At 37.8% G+C, this 17886-nt stretch overlaps 1 protein-coding gene across 1 annotated transcript in view; it reads left to right on the top strand.

Moving 5' to 3' along the window:
• LOC128649461 (coiled-coil domain-containing protein 17-like) overlaps nt 1–13034 on the top strand; it is a 155173-nt gene extending 142139 nt beyond the window's left edge. The window contains exons 12-13 of the mRNA XM_053702741.1: nt 8529–8639; nt 12737–13034. Of these exons, the coding sequence (XP_053558716.1) occupies nt 8529–8639; nt 12737–12874 (249 nt within the window). The 3' untranslated portion in view covers nt 12875–13034. The remainder of the gene's footprint in view (nt 1–8528; nt 8640–12736) is intronic.
• Nucleotides 13035–17886: the final 4852 nt, after the last annotated feature.

Here is a 17886-nt window from a genome sequence, read left to right as displayed (position 1 = left end):
AAATAATCACACAACACAGAATATATAATTAAACTAAGTTAAATAAACAAAAACATTTGCTAAACAGCATTATAAACCTAATAAAATAATCACACAACACAGACTTCACTTGCATTTTTCTGCAAACAGTTCTTTCTATGCATTCCAATCTATAACTGAGTTATAGACAGGAAGATCTTGTTCCTTTGAAATCTGCTTGATAGCTCAGGTCTGGTTAACCTGATTAATTTCAGCTTGCTTGGCTTTGCTGCAACACAAGCAGACAGCTCCACCTACTGGCTATTTTAATAAATGCACTGCTTCTCAATGCTTTTCAATAGCAGTCACATGACTGGAAAAAAAGGTTGTTATTCTGAAACGGTGTAAATTGAACCGTTGTAAAACGAGGGCCACCTGTATCATCATTTTATGGTTTTTATTTTCACTGATTTCCCTGTCCACCAGAACAAAAGAACCCTTGCTAACCAATCACAATAATAATTTTCAGATATAGAGGCCCATTTATCAAGCTCCGTATGGAGCTTGTGGGCCCGTGTTTCTGGCGAGTTTTCAGACTTGCCAGAAACAGCAGTTATGAAGCAGCGGTCTAAAGACCACTGCTCCATAACCCTGTCCGCCTGCTCTGAGCTGGCGGACAGGAATCGCCACAATTCAATCCGATCGAGTACGATCAGGTTGATTGACACCTCCCTGCTGGTGGCCCATTGGCCGCAAGTCTGCAGGGGGCAGTGTTGTACCAGCAGCTCTTGTGAGCTGCTGGTGCAATGCTGAATACGAAGAGTGTATTGCTCTCCGCATTCAGAGAGGTCATGTGGACCTGATCTGCACTGTCGGATCAGGTCCGCAAGACCTTTGATACATAGGCCCCATAGCATGAACTTGATTCTAGATGTTTCTTATATCTTCCTATATGATTCCGAATTTCCCTGTAAGAATTACGCACTATTTTATTATTATTCACTACATCCGTACAATCTACACTATTGTATATAATTTTTACAGGGATATTCGGAATCGTATAGGAAGATATAAGAAACATCTAGAATTTACCCGTGGATTCTATTTGAGGATCACTTCCATCAAACTAACACTTTGAATTCTTAATTTCATCATCTTATTTTTTCCACATTTTTTCACATTGTTCCACATTTTTAACAAATCCCTGTGGTTTATTTTTCTTATTATTTTTCTTATTTTTCATTTTTTCATTTTTCACTTTACTGTGAATACACACTGGAACTTTTTACCACAATATATAATTTTCCACACAGGATTTGCTTTATACTAAGTTGGTACCACTGACACTTCATTTTTTGGACACTAATTACATCACCCTCTTTTTGGACACATTTTTTCTGGACATTACAGCTGGACTTTGTCACTGATTGTTTATTATATTTGCCTAGTTCATTTCGGGACTATTTCTTCTGTTAAGTGTGATCAGTCCACGGGTCATCATTACTTCTGGGACATTACTCCTCCCCAACAGGAAGTGCAAGAGGATTCACCCAGCAGAGCTGCACATAGCTCCTCCCCTCTACGTCACTCCCAGTCATTCTCTTGCACCCAACGACTAGATAGGATGTGTGAGAGGACTATGGTGATTATACTTAGTTTTATATCTTCAATCAAAAGTTTGTTATTTTAAAATAGCACCGGAGTGTGTTATTATCTCTCTGGCAGAGTTTGAAGAAGAATCTACCAGAGTTTTTGTTATGATTTTAGCCGGAGTAGTTAAGATCATATTGCTGTTTCTCGGCCATCTGAGGAGAGGTAAACTTCAGATCAGGGGACAGCGGGCAGATGAATCTGCATAGAGGTATGTAGCAGTTTTTATTTTCTGACAATGGAATTGATGAGAAAATCCTGCCATACCGATATAATGTCATGTATGTATACTTTACACTTCAGTATTCTGGGGAATGGTACTTCACTAGAATTACACTGTAAGAAATACATAAAGCTGTTTAATAACTAGAGATTATGTTTAACGTTTTTGCTGGAATGTAAAATCGTTTTCATTTACTGAGGTACTGAGTGAATAAATGTTTGGGCACTATTTTTCCACTTGGCAGTTGCTTAATCTGTTTTCTGACAGTTTCTGTTCTCCCTCACTGCTGTGTGTGAGGGGGAGGGGCCGTTTTTTGGCGCTTTTACTACGCATCAAATATTTCAGTCAGCAACTCATTGTATTCCCTGCATGATCCGGTTCATCTCTACAGAGCTCAGGGGTCTTCAAAACTTATTTTGAGGGAGGTAATTTCTCTCAGCAGAGCTGTGAGAATTATAGTTTGACTGAGATAAAAAACGTTTATTCTGTAATTTGTTTCCTGCTTTCAGAATTTGTTATCTTTGCTAATGGGATTAAACCTTTGCTAAAGTTGTGTTATTTACAAGGATTGAGGCTATAACTGTTTCAATTTATTAATTTTCAACTGTCATAGATCTTCTGTGCTTCTTAAAGGCACAGTACGTTTTAATATTATTCTAATTGAATTGTATTTCCAAGTTACAAGTTTATTTGCTAGTGTGTTAAACATGTCTGATTCAGAGGATGATACCTGTGTCATTTGTTGCAATGCCAAAGTGGAGCCCAATAGAAATTTATGTACTAACTGTATTGATGCTACTTTAAATAAAAGTCAATCTGTACAAATTGAACAAATTTCACCAAACAACGAGGGGAGAGTTATGCCGACTAACTCGCCTCACGTGTCAGTACCTATATCTCCCGCTCAGAGGGAGGTGCGTGATATTGTAGCGCCGAGTACATCTGGGCGGCCATTACAAATCACATTACAGGATATGGCTACTGTTATGACTGAGGTTTTGGCTAAATTACCAGAGCTAAGAGGTAAGCGTGATCACTCTGGGGTGAGAACAGAGTGCGCTGATAATATTAGGGCCATGTCAGACACTGCGTCACAGGTGGCAGAACATGAGGACGGAGAGCTTCATTCTGTGGGTGACGGTTCTGATCCAAACAAACTGGATTCAGATATTTCAAATTTTAAATTTAAACTGGAAAACCTCCGTGTATTACTAGGGGAGGTGTTAGCGGCTCTGAATGATTGTAACACAGTTGCAATACCAGAGAAAATGTGTAGGTTGGATAAATATTTTGCGGTACCGACGAGTACTGAGGTTTTTCCTATACCTAAGAGACTTACTGAAATTGTTACTAAGGAGTGGGATAGACCCGGTGTGCCGTTCTCACCCCCTCCGATATTTAGAAAAATGTTTCCAATAGACGCCACCACAAGGGACTTATGGCAAACGGTCCCTAAGGTGGAGGGAGCAGTTTCTACCTTAGCTAAGCGTACCACTATCCCGGTGGAGGATAGCTGTGCTTTTTCAGATCCAATGGATAAAAAATTAGAGGGTTACCTTAAGAAAATGTTTGTTCAACAAGGTTTTATATTGCAACCCCTTGCATGCATTGCGCCGATCACGGCTGCAGCGGCATTCTGGATTGAGTCTCTGGAAGAGAACATTGGTTCAGCTACTCTGGACGACATTACGGACAGGCTTAGAGTCCTTAAACTAGCTAATTCATTCATTTCGGAGGCCGTAGTACATCTTACTAAACTTACGGCGAAGAATTCAGGATTCGCCATTCAGGCACGCAGGGCGCTGTGGCTAAAATCCTGGTCAGCTGATGTTACTTCTAAGTCTAAATTGCTTAATATACCTTTCAAAGGGCAGACCTTATTCGGGCCCGGGTTGAAAGAGATTATCGCTGACATTACAGGAGGTAAAGGCCATGCCCTGCCTCAGGACAAAGCCAAAGCCAAGACTAGACAGTCTAATTTTCGTTCCTTTCGTAATTTCAAAGCAGGAGCAGCATCAACTTCCTCTGCACCAAAACAGGAAGGAGCTGTTGCTCGCTACAGACAAGGCTGGAAACCTAACCAGTCCTGGAACAAGGGCAAGCAGACTAGGAAACCTGCTGCTGCCCCTAAAACAGCATGAATTGAGGGCCCCCGATCCGGGATCGGATCTAGTGGGGGGCAGACTTTCTCTCTTCGCCCAGGCTTGGGCAAGAGATGTTCAGGATCCCTGGGCGCTAGAGATAATATCTCAGGGATACCTTCTGGACTTCAAATACTCTCCTCCAAGAGAGAGATTTCATCTGTCAAGATTGTCAACAATCCAGACAAAGAAAGAGGCGTTTCTACGCTGCGTACAAGAGCTCTTGTTAATGGGAGTAATCCATCCAGTTCCACGATCGGAACAGGGACAGGGGTTTTACTCAAATCTGTTTGTGGTTCCCAAAAAAGAGGGAACTTTCAGACCAATCCTGGACTTAAAGATCCTAAACAAATTCCTAAGAGTTCCATCGTTCAAGATGGAGACTATTCGGACAATTTTACCTATGATCCAAGAGGGTCAGTACATGACCACTGTAGATTTAAAAGATGCTTACCTTCACATACCGATTCACAAAGATCATTATCGGTACCTAAGGTTTGCCTTCCTAGACAGGCATTACCAGTTTGTGGCTCTTCCATTCGGATTGGCTACAGCTCCAAGAATCTTCACAAAGGTTCTGGGTGCTCTTCTGGCGGTACTAAGACCGCGGGGAATCTCGGTAGCTCCATACCTAGACGACATTCTGATACAAGCTTCAAGCTTTCAAACTGCCAAGTCTCATACAGAGTTAGTGCTGGCATTTCTAAGGTCACATGGATGGAAGGTGAACGAAAAGAAAAGTTCACTCGTTCCACTCACAAGAGTTCCCTTCCTGGGGACTCTTATAGATTCAGTAGAAATGAAGATTTACCTGACAGAGGACAGGCTAACAAGACTTCAAAGTGCTTGCCGCACCCTTCATTCCATTCAACACCCGTCAGTGGCTCAATGCATGGAGGTAATCGGCTTAATGGTAGCGGCAATGGACATAGTACCCTTTGCACGCTTACACCTCAGACCACTGCAACTGTGCATGCTAAGTCAGTGGAATGGGGATTACTCAGACTTATCCCCTTCTCTGAATCTGGATCAAGAGACCAGAAATTCTCTTCTATGGTGGCTTTCTCGGCCACATCTGTCCAGGGGGATGCCATTCAGCAGACCAGACTGGACAATTGTAACAACAGACGCCAGCCTTCTAGGTTGGGGTGCCGTCTGGAATTCTCTGAAGGCTCAGGGACAATGGAGTCAGGAGGAGAGTCTCCTGCCAATAAACATTCTGGAATTGAGAGCAGTTCTCAATGCCCTCCTGGCTTGGCCCCAGTTGACAACTCGGGGGTTCATCAGGTTTCAGTCGGACAACATCACGACTGTAGCTTACATCAACCATCAGGGAGGGACAAGAAGCTCCCTAGCTATGATGGAAGTATCAAAGATAATTCGCTGGGCAGAGTCTCACTCTTGCCACCTGTCAGCAATCCACATCCCGGGAGTGGAGAACTGGGAGGCGGATTTCTTAAGTCGTCAGACTTTTCATCCGGGGGAGTGGGAACTTCATCCGGAGGTCTTTGCCCAAATACTTCGACGTTGGGGCAAACCAGAGATAGATCTCATGGCGTCTCGACAGAACGCCAAGCTTCCTCGTTACGGGTCCAGATCCAGGGATCCAGGAGCAGTCCTGATAGATGCTCTGACAGCACCTTGGGACTTCAGGATGGCTTACGTGTTTCCACCCTTCCCGTTACTTCCTCGATTGATTGCCAGAATCAAACAAGAGAGAGCATCAGTGATTCTAATAGCACCTGCGTGGCCACGCAGGACTTGGTATGCAGACCTGGTGGACATGTCATCCTGTCCACCTTGGTCTCTACCTCTGAAACAGGACCTTCTGATACAGGGTCCCTTCAAACATCAAAATCTAACTTCTCTGAAGCTGACTGCTTGGAAATTGAACGCTTGATTTTATCAAGACGTGGGTTTTCTGAGTCAGTTATTGATACCTTAATACAGGCTAGGAAACCTGTTACCAGAAAGATTTACCATAAGATATGGCGTAAATACCTATATTGGTGTGAATCCAAAGGTTACTCTTGGAGTAAGGTTAGGATTCCTAGGATATTGTCTTTTCTACAAGAAGGTTTAGAAAAGGGTTTATCTGCTAGTTCATTAAAGGGACAGATCTCAGCTCTGTCCATTCGGTTACACAAACGTCTGTCAGAAGTTCCTGACGCCCAGGCTTTTTGTCAGGCTTTGGCCAGGATTAAGCCTGTGTTTAAAACTGTTGCTCCACCATGGAGTTTAAACCTTGTTCTTAATGTTTTACAGGGCGTTCCGTTTGAACCCCTTCATTCCATTGATATAAAGTTGTTATCTTGGAAAGTTCTATTTTTAATGGCTATTTCCTCGGCTCGAAGAGTCTCTGAATTATCAGCCTTACATTGTGATTCTCCTTATTTGATTTTTCATTCGGATAAGGTAGTCCTGCGTACTAAACCTGGGTTCTTACCTAAGGTAGTTACTAACAGGAATATCAATCAAGAGATTGTTGTTCCTTCTTTATGCCCAAATCCTTCTTCAAAGAAGGAACGTCTACTGCACAACCTGGATGTAGTCCGTGCTCTAAAATTTTACTTACAGGCAACTAAGGAATTTCGACAAACGTCTTCTCTGTTTGTCATTTACTCTGGGCAGAGGAGAGGTCAAAAAGCTTCCGCTACCTCTCTTTCTTTTTGGCTTCGTAGCATAATTCGTTTAGCTTATGAGACTGCTGGACAGCAGCCTCCTGAAAGAATTACAGCTCATTCTACTAGAGCTGTGGCTTCCACTTGGGCCTTCAAGAATGAGGCCTCTGTTGAACAGATTTGCAAGGCTGCAACTTGGTCTTCGCTTCATACTTTTTCCAAATTTTACAAATTTGACACTTTTGCTTCATCGGAGGCTATTTTTGGGAGAAAGGTTCTTCAGGCAGTGGTTCCTTCTGTATAAAGAGCCTGCCTATCCCTCCCGTCATCCGTGTACTTTTGCTTTGGTATTGGTATCCCAGAAGTAATGATGACCCGTGGACTGATCACACTTAACAGAAGAAAACATAATTTATGCTTACCTGATAAATTCCTTTCTTCTGTAGTGTGATCAGTCCACGGCCCGCCCTGTTTTTAAGGCAGGTAAATATTTTTTAATTTATACTTCAGTCACCACTTCACCCTTGGCTTTTCCTTTCTCGTTGGTCCTTGGTGGAATGACTGGGAGTGATGTAGAGGGGAGGAGCTATGTGCAGCTCTGCTGGGTGAATCCTCTTGCACTTCCTGTTGGGGAGGAGTAATGTCCCAGAAGTAATGATGACCCGTGGACTGATCACACTACAGAAGAAAGGAATTTATCAGGTAAGCATAAATTATGTTTTTTAATATAATTTTAAGCTCACCCCTGCTTATTTGTATAAACTCAACAGGTATCATGGATCCATGATTATATTGTAATTTTATTGTATTCATTGCTATTTATTGTTTTTACTGATTTTATTGTGTATCCTTCTCAACTGTGATTTCATTTCTATGTGATTCACTTTATTTTATGTAATAAATACACTTTTCTACTACACATTTTCTAACTGGATAACACTAGCCCTCTAAGTGATCTTATTGACCAGACTAGGCCCCTTGAATATCTCACCACTACCTCGGCCTTTCTTTCCTTGGGGAGTGCCAGCACCATCCAGAATAATTTTAGCAGAAGGAAATAGAAAGGTCAAATTGACTAAATGTATTGTTTTTTTTTAGTATTTATGTGTATACCTCATTTTGTTAGGGCATTTACTATTGGTATATTGATCCAAGATTGCAGTGTACACTGGCCCTTTAAGGTGGTTTAGCACCAATTCACCTTAGTTGCTTAGTAATAGTTTAATATGTATTTAAACAGACATACATATTACTTTCTATTCTCCATCTAATAGCTAAATACAAATATATATTTATGTATTTACAATAATATTCACACCTAAACTACCCAGTCATCCAAGTGCCTATGACAGGATCATCTCTGAATCCTTATCACATGACTCAGACTTTGCCATCCCGGTCAAACATTTCCCTTTGTTTAGCTTTTGTGATTCTAGACACAACTTTTTTGTCCAATCATATATGATGTTTTGAGAAGTAGACTGCCTTCTATGTTCTTCCCCATATACCTTTGACATTTAACTGATTTAGGTTACCACATATATCAGGTATTTTACAAATTTGCTAGATTCCGAGCTTGTAAAAGATGTCAATTTTATTTAGTTTTACAGTTTACTTGTTAATGCAAATTCATGATCCGGACCACCCCAATTAAACACATATTTATTGTAATGATTAATCAGTGGCACCAAAAGGACATATATTAATTATGAATAGGATCCAGCATTCTATAGGGCTCTTTGTGTCTTGCTGCTAGCACTAGTTTATACTTTGAACAGGGCCTAACAGTGCTATGAGTTTCTTTAAATATGGCAGATTACGAGATGCAAGCTGACACATAATTTGACTCAGTAACATAGTAATATACTATAGGTTGGCTAAATATGCAAACAGCTAATTTAAGCAAAATATATTTTTTCTTTTCTTTTTTCTCAGTTGGAAAATACAGAGTTATACATTCGCCTGGTAAATGCAAGAGATGCCGATGCACAAAGCCTTTACCCAATTGACATAAACAATTCTGTATTGTATAAGTACCCACCCTTGGTAAGTTTTACATTGCAAAGTACTAATATAGTTTTGTGTGTGTGTATATATATATATATATATATATATATATACAGTATATATATATACGAATATATTCAGGTCTAATATTTATTTTTAAGGGAACACAGTCGCATATGTATATGTATATAGATTGCATATAGATAGATAGACAAGTTAGGTAAGCCAGACATAAAAATAAATCAGATTACTTAAATTAAATTAGACAAACAGACAAATATATTAGATAAGTAGATAGACAAACATATTGGCTTATAGACTGAATGAATAGGAAAGCAGCCAGGCAGGCAAGTAAATAGATATACTATATTAGACATACAAGTTGATAAAGTCTTGTCTCCATATTTCGGTAGGTCCCTGATTAAATGCCATAGGAGCAAATCAGCCTATAGAGAAATATACAGGGCCAGATTACGAGTGATGCTAACTTACATGCAAGCGAAAGGGGTTTATCACAGGTGTTTGCGTGCATCGGGTTTATCACTCGTTTTACAAGTTTAAAGTAAACCCGATTGCTTGAGCGCATTTGAAGTTAACGCATGTCCTCAGAGCTCTGTTTAACTGTTTTGCAAAACTAAAAAGTATAAATAAATATATATCATACCAACTGTCCTGATTTTAGGGGTCTGTCCCCCTGTCCCGGGTTGCTAGCCATCTGTCCCGATTTGCCCCAGGCATTAAAAAAAATTATTATTATTATTATTATTATTTTTTTTTTAATTCTGTTGGGCCCATTCTCAGAAGCAGCTGGCTTTTCTCTGACAGGGTTAGATACCTGTTAGATTCCCTATGGAAAATTAATGGTGTGTGGGTTAAGCAGGAGTAAGAAGGCTGCATACACTCTGACCACGGGTAATGGTGACCTCTCTAACCTACCTCTGGTAGTGATGATGTCTAACCCCTGGTGATAATACTAGCATGCCTTCAGTTTTATACAATGAGCAGTGCTAATACCAGGGTAACGAACATTGGCAGCCGCAGACTGCCAGCTAATGTGCTTGCCAACCCCAGGACCCCATACAATGAATTACAGATACCCATATATGATGTAGTGTGTGTGTCTATCTGTATCCATAACTGTGTGTGTGTATCTGTATGTATAAGTTTATGCTATGTAGTGTGTGAGTGGGTCTGCATGTATAAATGTAAGCTATGTAGTGTGTGTATGTGTATCTGCATGTATAAGTGTGTAGCTGCATGTATAAGTGTATGCTATGTAGTGTGTGTGTGTGTGTGCATGTATAAGTGTATACTATGTAGTGTCTGTGTATCTGCATATATAACTGTATGTTGCATGTATAAGTGTATGCTATGTAATGTGTGTGTATCTGCCTGTATAAGTGTATGCTATGTACTGTGTGTGTGTATCTTCGTGTGTAAGTGTATGCTATGTAGTGTGCGTGTATCTTCATGTGTAAGTGTATGCTATGTAGTGTGTGTGCATCTGCATGTATAAGTGTATGTTATGTAGTGTGTGTGTATCTGCATGTATAAGTGTATGCTATGTAGTGTGTGTGTATCTGCATGTGTAAGTGTATGCTATGTAGTGTGCTACTGTGCATTTTTGCTGACTTTAAAGGCAATGCAGAGAGCAGTTTTAAAGAATATATTATTAAATGTCCAATTAAGATAAAAATATTTAGCAATGTCTTTGCAAAGGCTTATTAAATACATAGCTCACATAGCCATACCAGTGGTTTGAGCTTGTGTTTGATTTGCTGCCTGTGTAATAAAATATATGACTTTATTTAGAATGTTATTTATATTACTTTGGTCCTATGAATTTTTTAAGCCCCGCCCACCACATTTAAAAATTTTTGCTGCGGAGGGGGGTCACTCTTTTGAATTTTGAAATGTTGGGAGGTATGATATATATATATATATGTATATATGTGTGTATATATTTATTTGTGTATATATATATATATATATATATATATATATATATATATATAGGTTTCTTCAATCAAGGACTGCACTCGCTGGATTTAGATAAAATATTAGTTATTTATTATGTGGTAATGTTTCGGGGGTCTCGTTTGGTCTGAGGAAGGGGTCTGTGAACCCCGAAACGTTACCACATAATAAATAACTCATATTTTATCTAAATCCAGCGAATGCAGTCCTTGATTGAAGAAACCTACTGATATACTGACTTTGGCACCCTGGTTGCTGACTAAGCTGAATTGTGAGTGCAGGTACACATGGGAGATCTATATATATACTGTATATATATATATTTACAGACATATATACACATATAAACACATAAATACTAATGTATATATAAAGACATATATATAAGTGCATTGGAGCCCTTTGCAGTTAAGTAGATGAAAACATGTAAAATCATATTTATGCAATATTTATCTTTAATAAAGTAAGTAAACTGTCTACTGTAAATATTGAACATTCCAATGTTCTGCTCAAAGCAGAATATGTTCTATGTATTTATAAATATATATTCCTATATATATATATATATATATATATATACCCAGGGCCGCCATCAGGGGGTGACAGGGGTGACTCCTGTCAGGGGCCCCATAGAAAAAGTGTATGACTTTGAGCTTTTTCTATGGGTGTCTCTGCGAGGGTGTGTGTTTGTTTGCCTTTGTGTATTTTCTCTGGATGCCTCTGTGAGGGTGGGTGTGTATGTCTGTGTTTTCTGTGGATGTCTCTGTGAGGGTGGGTGTGTGTGTATATGTATGTATGTCTGTGTTTTCTGTGGATGTCTCTGTGAGGGTGTGTGTTTTCTGTGGGTGTCTCTGTGAGGGTGTGTGTGTGTGTCTTTGCGTGTTTTCTTTTGATGTCTCAGTGAGGGTATGTGTTTTCTGTGGGTTTCTCTGTGAGGGTGTGTGTATGTCTGTGTGTTTTCTGTGGATGTCTCAGTGAGGGTGTGTGTATGCATGTCTTTCTGTGTTTTATGTGGTTGTCTCTGTGTGTGTGTTTGTATGTCTTTGTGTGTTTTCTTGGGTGTATGTGCAAGTTTGAGTTTGTGTGTGTGTGTGTCCATTGTCTGTTCCTTTTTAGGACATTTTTACCGTACTACTGATTATTCACATCTTTCTACAGACTTTGAGACTGAGACCTTTACGGAAGTCACCAATCCACCATTTAACCTTTAAATTATTGTTTAGGCAGTTCAGGGCCCTTCCTTTCAGCCACTGCATGCTGTTGTCATCATTTAGTTGGCATCTTCCTTTACAAAAAGATAATCAGAACTCCATATTTTGTTTTCTAAATCTCCTTTTTTTTACAAAACTGTAGCCTACCTCATTACTTGTCAGGTCAATGTAATCAAGTGCTGAGTGTCTGTGTGGGTGTCTGTGTCTGAGTGTGTTTGTGTGTTTCTTTGCGTGTCTGCTAGAGTATCTATATGTGAATCCTTATGTGTGAGTGTGTGTTTTAGTGTATGAGTGTGTCTGTGTGTATGTTACTACCTTTACAACATTTCCAAGTTTAAATAGACACTTAAGAATAAAGTGCATATACGTTTTAGTCACTTGGTTAAAAATTGCACATGTCAAGGGGGGGGGGGGGGGCCTGATCAATGGTCAAGTCAGGGGCCCCAAAATTTCTAGTGGCGGCCCTGTACATACCTATAAATAATTGTGTGTGTGTGTATATATATATATGTAGGTATTGCTATATATTGTATCAAAAAATGTGAAATATTCATTTTTTTCATGTCGGGTTAGCGCACTTGAGAATATGCAATCAAGATTGCACACGAGTAGGGTGTTAGTTTTTTTCCACTTTTTTTGCTCTTTTGGCTTCTATGGGGGAATACATTAACGTTTGCGATATCCTAACTTCACCTTTTTGCGCACATCCGGTTAGTTCTCGTGCGAAAACTGTTTACTTTTAACTTCTAACATGAACGCTACCCAACGCGTGCAAAAAGCTTACTTCTAGCAGAGTTAGCGCACAAGTGGAAGCTTTAAATACTGCTCCACTTGTAATCTGGCCCAAAATGTTTTAGTTCCAACTTGTTTGTTTGTTTGTTGTTTTTTTTAATAATTGTGTCACTTTGGCATTTATTTATTTAAATATATATATTCTTTATTCTATAGACTGCAGCGTATTTGTTTCCAGAAGATTCTCATCTCCCGACATCATACTACAATTCACTGTACAGTTTCCCCAATATGCAGTCCACTTACGGTGATGTTGATTCTCCCCCATCACGAAACCGAATAAGGACACAATAAAATGTTGTATTAAAACAGAATTTACTATTTATTTTTGGCTTTTAATTATACCCGTGTGCAATAAAATGTTAACAGATTGCAGCAGTAGTAAGAATGAATTGTGAATTACATTTTACTGAGATTTTTAAATATTGTTAATAAATTCCAATGCTTCTCATAATGGTAATATTTTATTTCTTATTTTATCACTTCTTTGGAATACAATGTTAAACATTAGATGAATTTATTGAGAAAGCCTACTAAAATACTGGACCGTCAAGTTAAATAGTGGACACCTGGGAACCCTATCCATAATCCTGATACATTTATTTTTTATACTCAATAACTAGACCTTTTCAATCAAATCTAATCTACAACAATGTTTTGCCTCTGAACTCACTGAATATTGGTATTATATGATAATGCAGCCATATTTTTGTATTTTTTTTCCTACAAGCCTGAAGGTCTATTTGATGTTTTTAAGCAGCTTTCTACTTTACTTCTATTATATATTTGTCTTCGTTCTCTTGCTATTTTTATTTGAAAAAGCAGGAATAAAACCTTTGGAGCCGACCCATTTTAGGTTGAGAACCTGGGTTGCGCTTGCTGACTGGATGACTAAATGCAAGCACCAATCAGCAAGCCCTATCCAGGGTACTGAACAAAAAATAGGCCGGATCCAAAGCTTTCATTCCTGCCTTTTGAAATAAAGATAACAAAGAAAAATTAATAATAGGAGTAAATTAGAAAGTTGCTCAAAATTGCATGCTCTATCTGAATCATGAAAGAAAAAAATTGTGTTTACTATCCCTTTAAGGTATGTAAGTGTTAGACATACAGCAAGAACTTCTAAATGGACTATAAGAGTTAGAAACATACTAGTAAATACATTATAAAGTATCCCACATTTCAAAAATTAAACATTTGAGTTCATACCCAGTCATTTTGTTTTCACATGTTATTATGAGAAAATATCATATTTATCCACAGATAAACCTTTTCCTTTTTTTTATCAATTTTTTTTTTTATCAATTTTCATTCACTGTAATTGTAGCAACACTGAAATTAAATTTCTTGAATTTGTATGAGCTAGCCAGCCATCTGGCTAAACAAATATGCTAAATATATAAATTTTAAATATATGGCACCAAAAATATTTGTTTTAACGCTTGCAATTAGCACTTGGCTTAAAGTGAAGGTCCATTTTGATTAATTAGTGCCGGTTTTTAATAAACCGATTAAAAACAAGGGCACTTTAATTCATCAAAATTGACATTTCACTGTTTTCTTCAAAAACGCACCTTTTAATCCTGAATGCCGATCCAGCGCTTCCCCCCAGCCATCAGAAGCCTCTGCAGACGTCAGAAATAACGAATCAGGATTCCTCCAATCACAGCTTCCCCCCCGGGGGAATCTTGGCCTGATGCAATGCTGTGATTGGAGGCAGCCGGATTTGTCATTTTGGACCCCCAAAGACAGCTTGCAACCGGCAGAAGAAGTGCTGGAGTGGCTGCCAAGATTAAAAGGTGTGTTTTTGAAGAAAACAGTGAAATGTCAATGTTGATGAATTAAAGTGCCCTTGTTTTTAATAGGTTTATTAAACACCAGGCACTAATTCATCAAAATGGACCTTCACTTTAAAGGGACACTCAAGTCAAAATTAAACTTTCATGATTTAGATGGAGCATGAAATTTTAAACAACTTTTCAGTTTACTACCATTAACAAAATGTGCACAGTCTTTTTTATATTTATAGTTTTTAAATCACCAGCTCCTACTGAGCATGTGCAAGAATTCACAGAATATACGTATATGCATTTGTGATTGGCTGATGGCTGTCACATGATACAGGGGGAGTGGAAATAGACATAACTTTAAAATTTGTCAGAAAAAAATATACAACTCATTTGAAGTTCAGACACAGGGGTAGATTTATCGTGCAGTGGAAGCAATCTGCCCCGAAGTTTCCAGCTCATCGGAAACTTAAGTTAAAGGGGCGGTAAGCCTAGAAAATAATGTTATATAATTTTGCACATAGTGCAGAATTATATAACATTATCTTAGCCAAATCTTATTCAACATAATATTGCGGTGAAATTTGATTTAAAAAATAGGGTTTTTCAGACCGCCGCTCTTGCTCTACTGAGCGGGTCTGGTTTTCCCCCTGAGCGCATCTGGGCAGCTGTCTAGTCACAGCCCAGCCTGATCGTGCCATTACACTCAATGCAGCTCGCTCCCGCTATTAGACAGAGCAGGAGCGAGCTGCCCAGACCCGCTCAGTAGAGGAAGAGCGGCAGTCTGAAAAATCCTCTTTTATAATCAAATTTCACCAGCAATATTATGTTGAATAAAGTTTGGCTAAGATAATGTTATATAATGGATAATGATAATGTTATATAATGGACCAAAAGAGTAATTGTCTCTGTAGAAGGACACTGATATGGAGAAAAATAACTAAAATGTAAATATTTTTTGGCAAAATTTAGAGAGTAAATGACAGCTTATTCAATGTATGTTTTATTTATCTTAATAATCACGTCACATAGAACAGTGTTCCTCAACTCCAGTCCTCATGATTTCTTAACTAGAGTACAGGTGAAATAATCAGCTGACCATGCTTACTAAACTGCACTAACCCGTCAGCTGATTATTTTACCTGTACTCTAGTTAGATATCATGAAACTCTGGCCTTTGAGGTGTACTTGAGGACTGGAGTTGAGAAACACTGAGATAAATGCTACTTTAATTGCTACTTTAGTATTTCTAGGATGGTGTATGTGAAGGCATTTCGACATATTATTTGTCACTTCTAATAATAATAATCATCTATCAGAATTTATAACAAACTCTCCTAAAACGTGCACAGCAAAAGAGATAAGGCTCCAGAGTTCAATTCCCAATGATCACATTTTAATTTATGATATATACCGTTAATCTTATAAACAAGGTATTAATATTCGTCAACAACACATTTAGTCAACTGATGCAAATTAGACACAAGATTATAGTAAGCAATCAATGCAGCCCGATTTCATTAAGGGGTATAAAACTTTATTGTTGTAATAAAAAAGCACTAAAAGTGGGTTGTATTTTATAAAAAGCATTGGAAAAGCATTTTACTTTTACTTAAACGTCATTGGTGCAGGGTCCATTACTTCATGTCACAGCCCCTGAAGAGGGCTGTGGTCTATACAGGAAGGAAAAGGAGGAGCTTTCTCTTTCTAAGTGGTTGCTAGGAGACACGTGCACTAGTTGTAATGGCAGCTCCTTTCCTTTCCTGTAGGCAAAAACTACGCTCAGAAGTTTTTGAGTTCTCATTTTTCAAGAAAACAAGTAAGTTGTTTACAGATCGTAGTGGTTCACACCTCTTTACTTATAAGGTCTTAAAGCACAGTTATTTTGAAAAATAATTTCCAAGCACTGACCTTTAAATGTTATACAAGTGAAACAGGTCTCATTTCTTATAAAGAAAGTTTCTGAGTACAGTATATATTATGAAAAGGTATTGAGAGCAAAATATTGTTTTAAAATACATTTTTACTATACAGAAAAATTAGCTTACAGAAGTAATAAAACAATCATTTAAATCCAAAATTCACACAGAGTTAATTGTCTATCAGTTAAGCTTGCTTTAAATAACAATTGTTTACATACCATTTGAATTGACTTTCAACAACCAAATCCTTTACTTTGACATGCTCTATAACATCCTGTCAGAGTCACCTGCCCATTTTTTACAACAAGGTGTATTTATAGTGTTTTTTATTGGATGATGTCATAATTTATTGTTTTCTTTTTATATGTATTTTTAGTATCATTATAACATCAACAACTTATCTAACTTTTGTTCTAGCATCAACAGTTTTGTACATCAACAACGTAGCCTTGAAAATCTGTTATACAAGAGTTAGACGTACGCACTTGTAAATATCGCAATGCGCATCCATCTTAGGATTTGCTAATACAAGGTTGAATAAACCTCCATTTTAGTTTCAGTACAGAAAATCATATAACATAATTTGTTAGTATTTTAATTCCACTAAACATAGTTATAAATCTTATACATTGTAGAACTTTAAACATATATTTGAATATTGCAGGATAAGCATGTGGAAGATTATAAATATCCTTTATGTACAGGATAAGCATATGAAAGATTATCCTTTATTTATTGTATATAGTAAGTATAAGAGTCTTTCTAAGAGAATGTATTTCTTACTGTTGGCATAGTCTTTAATAAAACATTTTCATATGAGTTTTATTCAGACAAGCACAGTGTTGGCTAAAATCTAGCACAAAAAAAAAGAAAGAAAAATCAGGATGTCAACCTTTTTATCCTGATATAGAGAGGGAAGTCAGTACTACTTTTATATAAATATATAAGTATGCTTTATTAGGTTTCTTAGCCAAATTTCAAAAATCAAATATATATTAGGCAAAATGTATATACTATGCTTAATCTACGCACGTATTAAAATATTCTCTGCGTAAAACACATGTACATAAGTTTCTAAGAAATGCTAATGATGCCCCATATATGTAGCATTTTGAATCAGCTCATAAACGGCTTTATGATTTCACAGAAGAAAAGGATGGTAAAAGGCACACACGTGTAAACTTACAGTTGCAGTCCGTGTTGTTTAAAACTACTGTACTCAAGTGCGGGTGTTCTGTAATATTTGCCGACTGCGTTACGTAACACGTACCGCCATGCCTACATCTAAATCCCACAGACGCAGAGGAAATAGAGCGCTTTCATATCCGCCATTTTGTTTCAAACGGAGGCTGGGTTTAACCTAGTGATTGGATGGTTATATTTGGCTGTTTTGAATGCAGATGTTAGCAATTTTCACTGTTGCGGATGTTATAGACGTTGTTTATCTATTTATTGTTTGTCTTTCAAACATAAAAAATGAAAAAATAAAAACAAAACATTATGTATACATGCATTAGCTTGTGATGATTAGCGTTAATTTTAGAAAAAAAAAAAATTCAGGCTATGCTAAAAAATACTTAAAACATATCTCTCACAA

Source organism: Bombina bombina, chromosome 2 (genome assembly GCF_027579735.1).
Source record: "Bombina bombina isolate aBomBom1 chromosome 2, aBomBom1.pri, whole genome shotgun sequence".
Taxonomy (NCBI): Eukaryota; Metazoa; Chordata; class Amphibia; order Anura; family Bombinatoridae; genus Bombina; species Bombina bombina.
Note: the sequence above shows the minus strand (reverse complement) of the source record. Positions and strands in the feature narration are given on the sequence as shown.